At 38.6% G+C, this 14601-nt stretch overlaps 1 protein-coding gene across 2 annotated transcripts in view; it reads left to right on the top strand.

Moving 5' to 3' along the window:
* The window catches only part of GLRB (glycine receptor beta), a 48677-nt gene extending 37545 nt beyond the window's left edge, over positions 1-11132 (top strand). For both annotated transcript variants that reach the window (XM_083862176.1, XM_083862175.1), the window contains one exon: positions 8417-11132. In XM_083862176.1, the coding sequence (XP_083718302.1) occupies positions 8417-8713 (297 nt within the window). In that variant the 3' untranslated portion in view covers positions 8714-11132. The remainder of the gene's footprint in view (positions 1-8416) is intronic.
* Positions 11133-14601: the final 3469 nt, after the last annotated feature.

Raw genomic sequence — 14601 nt, 5'->3', positions numbered from 1 at the left:
ATTGTCATGTGGAAAACAAAATTATCTATTATCATCTATATTGTGCTCTCATCTTTTAATTTTTTTTAAGAAGGCACTGGTATACAGTGTGTTTTAAGACTTAGAAGGGAAAGAACGATCCAAAGAAGTTCAGCAATGTTCACCATGAATGGTGTCTAGCAGTAGACTGAAGATTTTTAAAATTCAGAATTCAGTCTACCCTCCTCTTGGAGCATCTTCCCTCCATGATCTTGAAATGTCAGCCTCAGCTTCTCATGTTTGACCTGCACTTTTCAGGGTCTTCCCCCTGAGAAGTTTGTTAATGAGAGATCTTTAACATTCCAGTAGCTTCTGATGATCTTTATACAGTGATATACAAAAAATTGTTTGCCAAGACACAGTGGAAATAGGTATTTCTTTCTGTAAAAGTTGGTAATGTGGCTGAGTGGTCATGGCTAATGATCCAGCTTGAATTAATCCACCTTCTTTGAAGCAAGCTACCAGAGGAAATGGATCCTGGGCCGGTAGTTTCTGGGATGATGACCAGGCTGAGATACAAGAAGGTCCCAGACCAGTGAATCATTTGACATCAGGATGTGGTAGGACAGTGATGCTAGATTTTATATATTTGAAAGCTATAAATCTGCCCTCTCTGAACCTGCTACTGTGTAGGAGTACTTTGAAAGTTCTTGGCCCTGGAAAAGCCTGTACTAAAGTCCTAAATCAGAACAGGTGTAAATGGTAGCTCTGACTTCTAATCCAAAAATAGGCCTGCCCCACAAAATTTGTATTGCTCCTATACAGACCTAGTAATGATCAAGTAGGGAATGCATTTGTCATATGGAAAATATGTGAGGGAGAGAAACATTAAAGAAGGAGGTAATGGAAAAAAACTGTATGTTGAAAGGCATAAAGAATATGAAACAAAAAGAGGCCAGAGTGCTGTCCCAGAACTTCAGGAGCTGTTTCTCATCAGGGACATGTAGGATTGTGTGGGAGGCAAGAGCAAATACTTTGCTAAATGTCTGGAAAGACTTAGGTGGCCCAGTGAAACTTTTGCAGAAAATGATGACTTTTCACTTTAGGAGAAAAGGATGACTTATAACTGCGCCCCTGAAAAAAGTATACGTCCTATAGAAATGTTTAAGGATGTTATTTTTCCACATAGAAGGTGATACTCAGGCAAAAGTGACTGAGGGTGTAGCTGGAAATGTCAGCATAGCTAGGCTTGAAACAGTGGATAGACCAGATGGGACTTGAAGGTAAAGCCAGGAGAAAAGACATGGAAGCAGAAAACTCCAAGTGGGGAAAAACAGAGAGCATGAATAATTCCATTTGTAAGTGTTTCTTCTGTCTAAATTAAGCTCTTATATTATGAAACATTAACTGAATGATGCTGATACATATCTGTGAGTTATTAGCAGTGAATCAAATTTAAAAAGAGAAGTTACTTTATTTCACTTTTAAATGCCCCTGAGCCTGATGCTGTAGCAATTTGTGTTCCCTGGGCAGCAAATTGTGCACTTGCTGCTTTTGCAGTGTTGCATGTAAGGTACAGGGGAATTGCTGGGTTGAGATCCTTGGTGGGAGGAGGATCAGAGGGAAGCAAATGAGGTCATCAGGCATCCATGGTTCCAGTTTTCATGGAAAAACTTGTTTTCATGTGCTTGCTCCATTTGTGAAAGTTAAAATGGCATCTGGTTTGGAGACTTGGCGTATTTGATTTTAGTAAAAAACAACCTTAACAAAACTTCATGATAATCCCTAAAAATACAAGCAGCCATTGTTCCATTTTTATGGAGTAAAGGGATAAGCTTTTCAGTGTATCCTAAATATTAAAAGCTTAATGTAATTCATAATTGCAGGCTAGGAGACCCCGTAACAGAACCTGCAAGGGTCCACTGAAAACTTTCAGCAAAAAGCTTTTTTGTTGCTGTGTCAATAGTCAGTGATCATGACCAATAATCACCAACAGTGTCAGTGAAAATGGCAGGGTGAAAAGAGTGCTCATAATTTTCCAATTACTCAAAGATGGAGAAAGGCTTCCATACACATATAGCTACTTCACGAGATCCTGAGAACTGGATGATGTAAAAGCTGCATGTTGCTAGCATACACCAACCCCTCAAGTCCAAACTTTATGAGTCATGCTCCCTCCAACAAAATCCCTTGAAATGTCAGTGCCATTTTAAACTCAGAGGTTTATCAATATGACTGTCTGATTAAAGTCAAGTGGTCTGTCTGTCAAGATCACCCTGAATCTGTGGGGGAAAGTAGAGAAAATAAGCACTTCTGATGTGTTTTTCTAGGAGAAGCAGTGGCTATGCACTTACAGGCAAAAAGCCATGGGAAAATACAGCTTGGCTCCCTGAGCTCATAGCGGCTGCAAGTAGATGCTGTTCTAAGCAGAGGAGAAAATTATGCAATCTGGTGATAACTGCTTGCACTGGCTTTTTATTGGGAATCCTCAGCAGGAGTTTGCATGTGTTTCCTAGCAATGAAACATCATACAGTGAGAAAAACAAGCAAAAAGGGAAATGTTTTTAAGATGAATAATTTTTTTTTTTTTTGCTTTCATTGCTGACGTGATTATAGTGAGAGATTGCACTGTTAACTATAAAAACACCCCTCAATTTGAAAAGTCACATTTTCATCAAGCCCATTTATAGAAGCTGTCCCCCACAGATAATGTGCTAACGACTGGAGAGAACATTTGCTAAAAGAATGGTTCTGGCAGATGATGAATAGCACTATGCAAGTGGTGGTAATAGCTCTAATGCCAGTTATTTTTAAAAAGAAGTGGTGCTATTGCTTGCTTTATCTTATCAGAGCCACATCTAGGCTCTGAACCCTGAGATGGATTATGTTCACCTCTACTGAATTATAATGTACTTGGCCACTGGTGGTGACCTATGGTGACCTAGTCTTCCCAGGTTTTTTCCCCTCAAGTGGCACTCCAGACTCAATTTTTTTATTGTAGAACCACCAAAAACCCAGCTTACATTTTACCTTGTCCACAAAACCACAGGCTGCAGCCTGTTTTAATACCTCCTGACAGCATTTCAGGTACACAGTAGGTACTTTCTGCTCCAGTGACTCCCATATTCATCCTTGGAAATAATTCAAAACATGACTGTAAAAAGGCCCTGAGCAGTCTGCTTTGAGCAGGGGGTTGGACTAGATGATCTCCAGAGGTCCCTGCCAACCTCAGTTGTGCCATAATAGTGTGATAATTTATGGATTAATAGTTTTTGTCCTGTACATTGCAAGGAATATTTGGAATGTTGTAGCATATTCCTGCTGAGCTGCTCCAGAAAATATACTCAGTGTATATACAGATTAATGCTAAACAGTCATTACCTTATTGATGATCTACATCTGTCATTATGACAAGAGAAGAGCACAAAACTAGTGCAAGAGAGAGGAATAACAGAGCTTGTTAAAAAACTCCTCCTTGGTCTTGTATGGAAGCCCCTTAGAGAACTGGAAGCACTGGGGACAGATCTGCATGGCAGATCAGCTTCACTCATTTCTCTTCTTACTGGCAAATGGGAGGTGATTGCAATTAATATAAGCTGAACTTAATAAAATAATTGTGTAAGTAAGAAAAGAGATATATCCTTAGCATAACTGAGGGCAACAGGAAGTTACTTTGCATATACAGCAAAGATACAAAACCTTGTAAGAAGAATAATGGTACTATACTAGGTAGAGGTGCTGTAAGTATCAAGAATTAACTGAAAAGGGAAAAGCGTTGAACAAATATTCTACTCTGTGTCTGGGGAAAAGCCAGATATAATCAATCTGTGGCTGAAATAGCTCTCATTCACAGTAGCTGATGAGAATATTAAACAGTAACAATTAAAGTTAGATATTTTACAATCAAGATTTCAGCTTAAGTTGCATCTAGATTTTTTTTTTTTTTTGCAGAGCTGGTCTGTGAGTGCTGTTGAGCATTAATGCTGACTTTTTAAGAAATCCTTTAAATCTGGGAAGGTTTCAAAATACAGCAAGAAGCTAACTTCGTGCCAGTACTTTTAAAAGCTAAGTGGCATAACATGAATAATTATAAGCCTGACATCAATCAGTGAGAAATTTTGCATAGCTTACAGGGTGCTGACTAATAATTATTGTTTGTAAGTATTAATTATCTTTAATATTACTCATAATTCAGCCCCATGTTAGCTAATAAAGGGGTCAGTGAAATTAAATTTGATCTCTGTGTTTTTTGATTTAATCAAATGGAATAAAACTTTTTTAAGTATTGTCAATTAAGTTGACAGAGGCAATGATGCAAAAGTAAGAAACACTCTGAGAACATTTTTCTTGGCTTTGTATATCAGCCTGGTTACATCATCTGAATTATGCAAAATTGAGATTAGATTTGTTACCAACTCTGTGTACCAGAAATTAATCAGACTAACTATAGTCATGCCTCATGTCTGAATAATGAAGCCAAATATATTCAGATTAGAAATAAAGTACATATGTTTCTGAGGAACAAGGTCATGGAAAAAATTCTCCATCCTGGATATTTTTAAAGGAAAATCTAGTGTAACTAGTTTGGGCAGTAAATGTGGAAAGTGAGAAGGAGCACCAGAAGCAGCAGAGGCAGAGTTGGGGAGTTAGTTGCTCCTCCGTGCCAGCCTGCATGCATAGGCAGCACTTATTCTTTCATCTCTTTCCCCATTTTCTTGTCCCATTATTCCCCTGATTCTGCGACCAAAGGTATTTTGCAGAGGCCCATGTGCTCCAGCTCTGGAGCAGCAGCAGATGCTGAGCTTGGCAGTGAGCACCAGTCAGCCTGATTTTTTTAAAAGGTGAGAAAGGATCATCACAAGGGGCCTTATGGATTCTAGGAGGCATTTTTAGGTACTTCCGACAAGAGTTCTGTGCATCCTAACAAACCTAGACAAAGTAGTCCCTGAAAAAAACAGGGAACTAGTTCTGCATTTAGGGCCAAGCCCCAAGAGTTGTGCTCTCCTTGGTCCCCCTAAATCCATGCCAGAGGGACAAGGAGTGGCTGCCCAGCTCGCTCGGGAATGCAGGGTGTCCCTACACTATCCCAGAAGCCTTGCCTTCCCAAACAGCTGCTCCCCATCCCCTGCTGGGGAAAAGCCATAAATCTGGTGGAAGCATCCTGTGGTTGAGTCTGGCCCACAGCTCATGATACTGGGGAAGGATAAGGCAAATGATATCAAATATTTTCTGTGTCAGGATAAAGTAAAAAAGATATAAAATTTAACATTTTGCTTTTCTTTACACATCTTCAGTGTAGTACTCTAAAATCAAGTGCTAAGATTTTTTTTTTTTTTTGTACAGAAGAGGTTACTGTAGCCTTTGATAAGTTTTTTCTACAGTAAATATGGGAAGTGAGGAGAAGCAGAGGCATTTTTATGATTATTGTTAAGCTTCTAGCACAAAGCAAGATAAAATAAATAAAAAGCAGATAATCATAATAATCATATATATTTTATATTACCTCACATTGTTTAGGGAAAGCTGTAGGTCAACTGGAGTGATTTAGATTAAAATAATAGAATCATTGAAGAGTTGAAGAGCTATATGAGAAAAATTTTAAAAATATGTTTAGGCAGCAGCTGAGTGTAGTAAATAGAAGAATGTCAGATTTGTAAAGCCAAGGAAATAGATGAAATTATTTTCAAAAGTAACATATGCTTATTAAAGAAAAATTTGGGCCAGGTTGCTCATACAAGGAAAATTGTGTCACCCTGATAAATCAGTACTCCAGCTGACACTGAACTAAGCAGAGCTCTGTGTGAACATGCTGTGAACAGTTCTCTGCTTATAAGGCAGAGGTGACCTAGAATCCATTCTCAGTCCTGAATGGAAATGAGAACCGACTTGTAACAGCCTTTAGGGGAGCACTCTAGATACTGCAGTTGGATCAGGAGTATTCTGTGCCACAAATGAGAGAACTTAGGCTACAATTAGTGTCACTGAATTTTACAAGATATTGCTGGTAGTATGAGGAATGGACTACAAGTTTGCAAATCCAAAAGGAGGCCTATAATTTCATACAGGATTCTATTTCTTGTAGTAGCCTTACTAAATCTTGCTAAATTTGACCATGGAAAAAATCTAATATTCCAATGACTCTTCAGTTAACATGCACCCCAGTCCTGCAAGTTCGCTTTTCATTGCACAAGGATCTGCCTTATATCTTTATTACCTTTGTCACTGGGTGTGATTTGATTAGAAGGAATGTCTCAGATTGGTGAACAATAGCATCCTGTCACCCAGGGTCATATAACCATGTTTATCTGTGTCCTAGTCACCACCTTACTAGACAGTTTGCCCCTGCTGCTCCAGTAATGAACATGTCCTAGGCTGCCAGGTCTTTGAGGACTGGGAGACAGTTGCAAGAAATTTGTATGTATAGTTTTGTCGTACCATCAGGGCACACCTACCTTGTTTTTCTTTTTTATAACCTAGAATTTCGATTTTGTGGTGGTTTAGGAATTGTATTCTCCAATTTAGTACTCCCACTAAAACCACACACTGCTCCACCTCCTTGCTCCAAGTGGAGACACAAAAGGTAAAGATCATGGATTGAGATAAAAATTTACTGAAAATGGCAATGAGACAAGAAAATGAGCAGTTAACAGCAATAATATGAATAACAAAAGGTGTAAGAAAATAAATGATTCATACAGAAAAAGCCTCTGACAATAGATAATACTGGATGGCTCCCTCTGCATGTTTTGTCGACCAGAAGAGAATCCCAGTCCTTGCAATGACAGGAGACAATACAGAATAACTTCTGTGCCCTGGCCGTGCCTCCTCCTGGCTACTGCAAAAGTTATCCCTCTCCTGACTGGAACTAGGACAAACCTGCTCCTCCATTTAATGCATTGGTTTCAAAATGTACTGATTTCATAAGAAATAGAACCCTGGCAAATTTGGGAAGGTGTTTCCACTTTTTTCAGAAGGAATAGTGCCATGCTACTCTTCCACCTTGCACTAGAATCAGCTTTGTCAATAACGGGAGTAAAAGCCCCACTCAAAGTTTAAGTCTCTTCCTGATGGCCTCAGTTTCTTCCATGCAGGAAAAGTTGTCACTGTCATAGAGATGCTAATAATATTCTACAGAATGTTTTTCATTCATCAATAAACGTGGTACTGTGTTTTATTACACTATTATTATTGTTTTAGTAGTTACAAAATATGACCATGCAAATATCCCAAACTATCAGCGAAAACATGCAGAAAAACAGTGGTGGAGAGAGCTGAGGGTAAAATACCTGAGGGTCTTGTGGAGGAGGGACAGGCTAATGGGGAGAAGGGATGGGCAGCTTTTGGAATAACTGAGTTTTAGTGGACCAATGGCTCCGGGAAACCTTAATGAAACAATGTTAGTTGCATATGGGTATAGTGAACTAGCATTTTTTTAACTAACACTCAGGTTATATATGTGAACAAATTCATAGACTGAATTCTTATTTATTCTTTTTTTTTTTTTTTTTTTTTTTTTTTTTTTTTTTTTTCTCTGCTTTCCTGAGTAGTCCAATTGAAGTGAAAGTTTGGGAGAGGTTTACTGAAGTCACAAAGCACAGTGCCTTGCAAGTGGTCTCTAAATCACTTCAAGCTCCCTGAACAGTGTGGAGTTGGTTCTCCTAGAGATTGTTGAATATGTTGATTGTAGATTGTTGAATCTGAAATAAAAACTTTATAAAATTCAAGTAAAGGAAGATTTTGGAAAAACCTTTTGTCCTCACAGAAAAAAAGTACTGCTTGACCCCCAAGAGCATTAAAGGAGCTATAGGAAACATAGGAATTCTGTTGTTGGATTTAGATTTTCCAGTTAAACATTTCTGCAGTGCTGAGAACAGTGTTACATCTGTATTACCTGTCTTTAGAGAGGCACTAAGCTCCACAGGTACAAAAAAATGCTTCTTACCATGCAAGTTGGTCACACTAGGATGAGGTATAGGATTCTAACCTGATAACTCTTTGGAACCAGAACAACCTGAATTAATTGCATCAAACATTGAATTTTAGGGTCAGTTCTGATTATGGGTTTTGGAGCTCAGAAAAATGCAAGTTATTGAATAGTATCAGGCTTGCAGGTTCATCAGTACAGAAGCAATATCTAAAAATACTCCTCACAAAAGTGTTCTCTCCCCTTCTATAATTTTAAAATGAAGGAGTCTAACTATAGCAGATTGCAGAGCATGAGGCACCTTGTGCATGAAAAATTACAAAATTATGAATGTTTGGATTAGTTGATATGATTGACTGATCATCCTTAAGTACTTTATAACATAACTATTCCACAAATTAGTCTGATGTAATGTATCCCTATCAACAAGTAATTTCCTATATGTTTGTTTGCAGTGTTCTTTAGCAGCTGCATGAAGTTTGCTAATGAGTTGTGGTGAGTCGATCATGATTCCCCTCACTCTTTATTTCATAGGTTGGTGAGACCAGATGCAAAAAAGTTTGCACTTCGAAATCTGATCTGAGATCCAATGATTTCAGCATCGTTGGAAGCTTGCCAAGGGATTTTGAATTATCAAATTATGACTGTTATGGGAAGCCCATTGAAGTCAACAATGGGCTCGGGAAATCTCAAGCCAAGAACAACAAGAAGCCTCCTCCTCCCAAGCCTGTCATTCCATCAGCAGCAAAAAGAATTGATCTTTATGCAAGAGCACTGTTTCCTTTTTGCTTCTTGTTCTTCAACGTCATATACTGGTCCATATATTTATGATAAATTTTTTATTTATTTTTTCATATGTGTAAAATATAACCCATTTCATTATCCCTTCCCAGTCATGAAGGCCACTGTGTGAAATTATTTGCATTTGCAAAGCAATATGTTGCATCTTGATGCCGTGCGATTGTACTGAACATATGGCGTCTGAAATTTGAATGAAAGCATGACACTGCAATGTCTGTGCTCTGACCAACTTTGTATATAAATGTACAGCATACATCCTGCTTTAGGAATATATATGAAGGACGATGCCTACTATATTATAAAGCTGAATAACGCTCTTCAGTTATTAGTAACATACAGAAATTTAAAGTGTTTCTGACAATGAAACTGATGTGCACGTTGAGTATTATTAAAATCAGTATTCTAGTATATGTAGTATTTAACAGCTTTTCTGCTGAACTTCCAGAGGAAAAAGAAACACCCACCAAACATCTTGTTCTTGTATAATTTCAGCTGGCACTGTTGAAGAAAAAGCTAAGGTGTAATTATTATTATATAGACTTTGTAAGTGAAGGCAGCATCAAGTAAGCAGATCTTGTCTAGGTGGAAAAATAAAGATCAGAGAACTACTAATTTCGTAAAATCAGTTCATTTAGGAAAAAAACCCCAACAACTGTGTCCATGAAGCAGGCACAGTTAAGTGTGTTAGAATATGCTGGCAATAAGACATTGGGGCAAATTTCAACTGCTGTTTCTTTAGGCACAATCTAGATACAGTACATAAAAACAAATGGGCCACTTTCTAGACTAAAGGTATCAGGAGTTTTGGAGAGGCATCACAAGATGCAGCTCAGTATCAGGTTTTTTATACATTTTTACATTACTTTGTCCTCTGGCTCAGCTTCTATAGCATCTGGCAAGCCTGCAGTATGTAAGTTACAACATTTTTTTTGTTGCATTGGATACTTACTTGATTTGTTTTGTTTATCCCCTTGAAAGCTTTAATTTTAAACAAACCAGTTGTCAAGATGAAATCCCATTTTTACCAATAATTATACCTTTTCTGTTTGTGTGCTAGCCAGCATGTAGCCACCAGTAGGAGTGAAAATGAGTCCTAAGGTGTAAGGGGCTGAGGCTCTCATGAGCCCTGGTGTGCCTATGTGTTAATTTATGGCTGCCCTCACCAGCTCATTGATCTGGCTCCTACGTTTTGGAGAATAAAGTCCTATGGATGAAATAGTTCTGATAGGAGATAGTTTTCCGTTTTCCAGAGGAAACTCTGTGGCATGGAGACTGCCTTAGCATGAGCTCCTTGGTGTGCTTAGGGCAGGAGCTGTGGTTTCCATGGATGCCAGCGTGCATCCCTTCATAAGGGTGAGTCATGAGAAGAAATGTGGCCACAAGAAAGCTGCATGAGGTGGGCATGTGAGTAGAGCATGTTTCCTGAGAACAGGGACTTGGCCTCAGCCCATGAGAATGTGCCATACATATCTCTGCTGGTAGGGATGGGGCACCACAACTAGATACAATATGAAAATAAAACACCTCTCACTAACTTTGCAGTTCATGAAAGGAAATCTGGACTGTTGGCCCCTCATAGGCTAGGAAAGGACTGGTTTAAATACATGAAGCCTTCCATAGTGTGGAAAGAAACAATCCCACTTGTTGTGCTACATTTCTGGCACGTCCAGGATGTGTTGAGGTAATGCAGGCCACAATGGACTGTTGGATCACTTGGGAGTTGCCCACAAAGAGAATATTGTCCACATACAGCCATCCTGCACAACTAAAAGGTCAAAAGTGGGAATGTAAGAAGAGCAATGGCATGCCACACTGGCTTCACTGGACATCTGGTGAACCTTCACGCCCAGAGCTTTTTCAAATCATTGCCACTTTGTGATTAACAGGCTGGCTGCAAGACTCATGTTTGGGTGGAAGAGATCTGCTCTTGACAGTCTGGTCTAATGTGCTCCACCAGATTCCTGGCCACTGTCTCATGGAGGTTTCAGGCAGCCACTCTACCAAATGGCCACAGTTTGTCCTTCGGATTTCTTTCTGATCCAAGGAAATGGATGAGAAATCCCAGATGTTATTGAGCTGTATTGAATGGGGGCTGAGGGAAATGGTATATTTAAGGACTAGTTCAAAGTTTTAATATTTCTGTTAGTTGAAGGTAATTGCAAAATTGTAAGAGATTTTAAGAAGCAATAAGGATTAATTAGAAGAGAGGAAGGATGGGAGGGAGAACTTTTATACATACAGAATGGTATATTTATAGACATTATTTATTCTCATACTTGTATTTTTTCTTACAGTACTGGAAGGCAAAAAAATAATTACCTTGTGTTGGAAATTATATGAATTTTGGAAGATAATTTTCTTGTTATAACTCTTACTAAATGATTTATCTGTAATTAATGTCCACATTCTATCTGTAAAATCTCAATTATAGATTTTATTGTTAAATTAATCTTTGTTCCTTCTTGCTTTCCTGCTTACTTGACAGCTTTTGTGTTTTATCATAAAGCACTTAATCAATAATACACTGTATTTGCTTTCCGACTCACACAAAGGGAAGCAAAAGGAATGCATATTGTTCAGATAAGGGTTTTTTATTCATTACAGCAAAAAACTAAGGACAGAAGCGAAGTTTAACAGCAAATTTGAAACTAAATTTAAAATTAAACCAAGCATCAGCTATAAAGTATTAATTTTCTTTTTACTTCCACTAGATAATATTGCAGTTTTTGTATTACCTTGAAATATATTAGCGTGTCCTACTGAGCAGTAATAATTGATTTCTTTTATTTTTCTTCTTTCTACTGAAGGTCATCAAGAGTTTTGCATACCATCTCACATTATGGTCCACCAGCACCCTCTAGTTGTAAAATTCAGCCTGTTGACTGATTTCCCAAATAAGGTCCAAATATAAAACTGCATAGGCACAATAGGAACCTAATTGTTAATTATAATATGAAAAAAAATTACTACATTAAAAATAAATGGGCACAAAATCAATGTACAGCTGTAGCAATTTTCCATGCAGTTAAAATTTGAGAGTATAGAAATGAAGACATTCAAGTAGTAGCAAAGGTAAGGTTCATGAAGTGCAACTTAGTAACTCCATTAACTAGTCATGATGTCTAAACAAACCACATAACAGCAAAATCTGGTTTTGTGGGAGAGCCCATCTGTGTTTCAGCTGACATTTACCTCACGTTCTTCTTTTAACTGGTAGGAGAGTTACAAATTTTTGTTCTAGCCTTAAGATAAACCTTGGTATTTTCTTGGTTCTTAATCATTGAGGGGTAGTATTCAAGTACCTAATCCAGTTCTTTTATAGTATCATCATCCTTTAGATCTCTTTCTACATTTTTTTCAGGATTTTAGAACACATTCAAACACTGCATCAGGAATTTCCATGGAGATTATTTAATTAATTTCTCAACTGCATCTACAAATTGAAGGTAGGCAATAAGTAAGGATGTAATTTGAAAAGTGTATCAGCTGCTATGGATTAATTCCCTGTAGTACACAGCTCATGTTTGACACTCAGTTTTAGGAGCAGCTCTTCAGAGTGTAATGGCACCTCCTCTTTTCTTCACTTAATTCTAGTTGAGATGGGGTATGCAAGCAATCGGTCTTTTGAGGAAGAGGGTTTATTTTTGTAAGTCCAGTGTAGAGAAGATTGACCCCTTGGAAACACTGCCAAGCAGCTTTCATTCTTCAAAGCCTTAAGATTAATTTGGACCTGTTAACAGGGTAAAGGAAGGTGTCTTTGGTGCGCTATTACCCATTAAAGAGAAAGCAGCAACACTGCCTTCTGGGTTAGTGTCAATGGGCATGGCCACAGTGATTGATCTGGCTGTATAATCTCTGAAAGGAAATGCACTTACAAGTAATCTTTATTTAAAAATATTTTACTCTGAAGAGAGACAACACCTTACTTAAGCAGTCAGTTACAGTTGTTAAGGGAACCTCTTAAGAGACATTATAATACAGTTATAATACAGACCACGTTCTCTGCTTCAATTAAAGCAGCTTATCCTTGTGGTTACTGGGGGATTGCGATGGGGGTGTTTATAGGATAGCCAGTGTTGAATTATTTATTTCCAAGGGAGTGCAGCCTGAATAAATGCAGTGTCAAGTGATTTTTCATGCTATTGAGATATCGTAGTGCTGCAATGAGTACAAAGGAGGTGTGTAGCAGATAAGGGAATGAGAGGACGCTGTTACTTGATGCTTTCATGTACTAATTCCAGGACTGGAGAAGGTAATGTGGAAAGAAATTCAGATGCAGATAAATTGAATAATAGTTTGTGTCAACTGTTTAATTTGTGTCTTTTAATTTGCTTTGTATATAAATGAGTTACCTTGTTTTTATATTACTATAAGGAATTAATAAAAAACCAGGAAAATTAAGCTCATCTGTGCTGCCCAAAAGATAAGGAAATTGGTTCTTTTCATATTAAGCTCTACACCTATGTAAACAGTGGAATATAAAGAAAAATTTGAGGACACAAATTCCTCATCATTGTGGTTTTGTCTGTGCCATTGTATTAAATCAGTCACAAGCAATCTGGGCTGCTTGCAGCACTCCCCTGCATTTTGCTTTTCCTCAAGAAAGTTGCCCACCCCTGTACTCCCCCTGCACCTGTCCTTCTTCCATCAGTGGAAATGGTGCCAGCAGACTTTTAATATAAAGATTACTTGGATATTTTGAAATCCTTCTGAAAGCCCTTCATTGCTACGATTGTATCTCCGCTGCAGTCACTAAAATGTCTGCAGCTAGTGCAGACTTATCCAAATTAGCCTTAAACTGACTGTTTTGGGGAGGGCTGGAAACCATCACCATGGTGACAGTGAGCTGTGCCTGGGAAGCCTACCTGCTGGCTAGGGCAGGAAAAAATATCCTTGGAGTTCACCCTCCCAAAGCTTTGTGCTGCCTTGGCTGCTGTTTAAAGTTAGCTCGTGTGGGTGTTTGTCAGCCCGTGCCTGTGAGCTGTAGGTGTGTGCTGGGTGACGCACTGTGTGCTAGCACAGAGAGATCCTTCCTCCAGCTGATGGGAGAGATGGCACCAGAAAATATTCTCCCCGCTGCTCTTGATCACCTACAGGATTTCTGACACTTTTAATTTTGTGTACTGACAGGAGCGTTCGGTGGCAGTGACAAAGAAATGCCACCAGTGCACATGTAAATGAATGAGTTAGATTCGCCCACCTGAGCATGAACAAGGTTTCCTCCTGAGTCTAGGCCATAAGACTGTCCTACTTATGAGCCATTCTGTTTAAGGTCCTTACCTCTAACAGTGAATATTAGATCACAATCTTTTGAATGAATAATAAGACTGAAAAAAGTAGTGAGCCTAATAAGAATGAGACTGTAAAAGTCTTTTTGGTTTCCTGGTTGTCCATGCAGGTCAACCCTAATTTTAAGGGGCACTGATTGCTTTTCAGCATGGGATTTCTCAACAGGTCAGTGCCTGCTAGGTTCTGGTGACCAGTATCCACTGACTCCCTCCTAGCAGGGGAGGTATTTGAAGGGCCTTCAAGATTTTTAGTCAACTCATCTTCTGAGTATTGAGATAAATCCAAAGCTGCCTGGCACCATTACCTATCCCACAGAGGCAGAAGGTACATTAAGCACGTATCTTTTAGTACAAGAAAATTAATGGCCTTTCATTTTACTGCGTGAAAATATGGTTTACTGTGACGGAGACCAACCAATAAGGGAGCGTGGAGTAACATCTTGTTACTAAGGATTTTTGTCCCATCAGGCAGTTACTGAGGCCACATAATGTGCTTTGACAGAAAGAAATATGAGGATTGTGGAGTATAAAGGATAAGATATTGTATAAATGTTTTCCACCTGATGAGTTCTTCAGGCTTGTGGCAGTGGGAAGTGTGGGGTTTTTCATATATATCTGTGTCAGTCTGTT

This window comes from Zosterops lateralis (assembly GCF_965231275.1).
Source record: "Zosterops lateralis genome assembly, chromosome: 5".
Classification (NCBI taxonomy): Eukaryota; Metazoa; Chordata; class Aves; order Passeriformes; family Zosteropidae; genus Zosterops; species Zosterops lateralis.
This window is presented reverse-complemented; position numbering and strand designations above follow the sequence as displayed.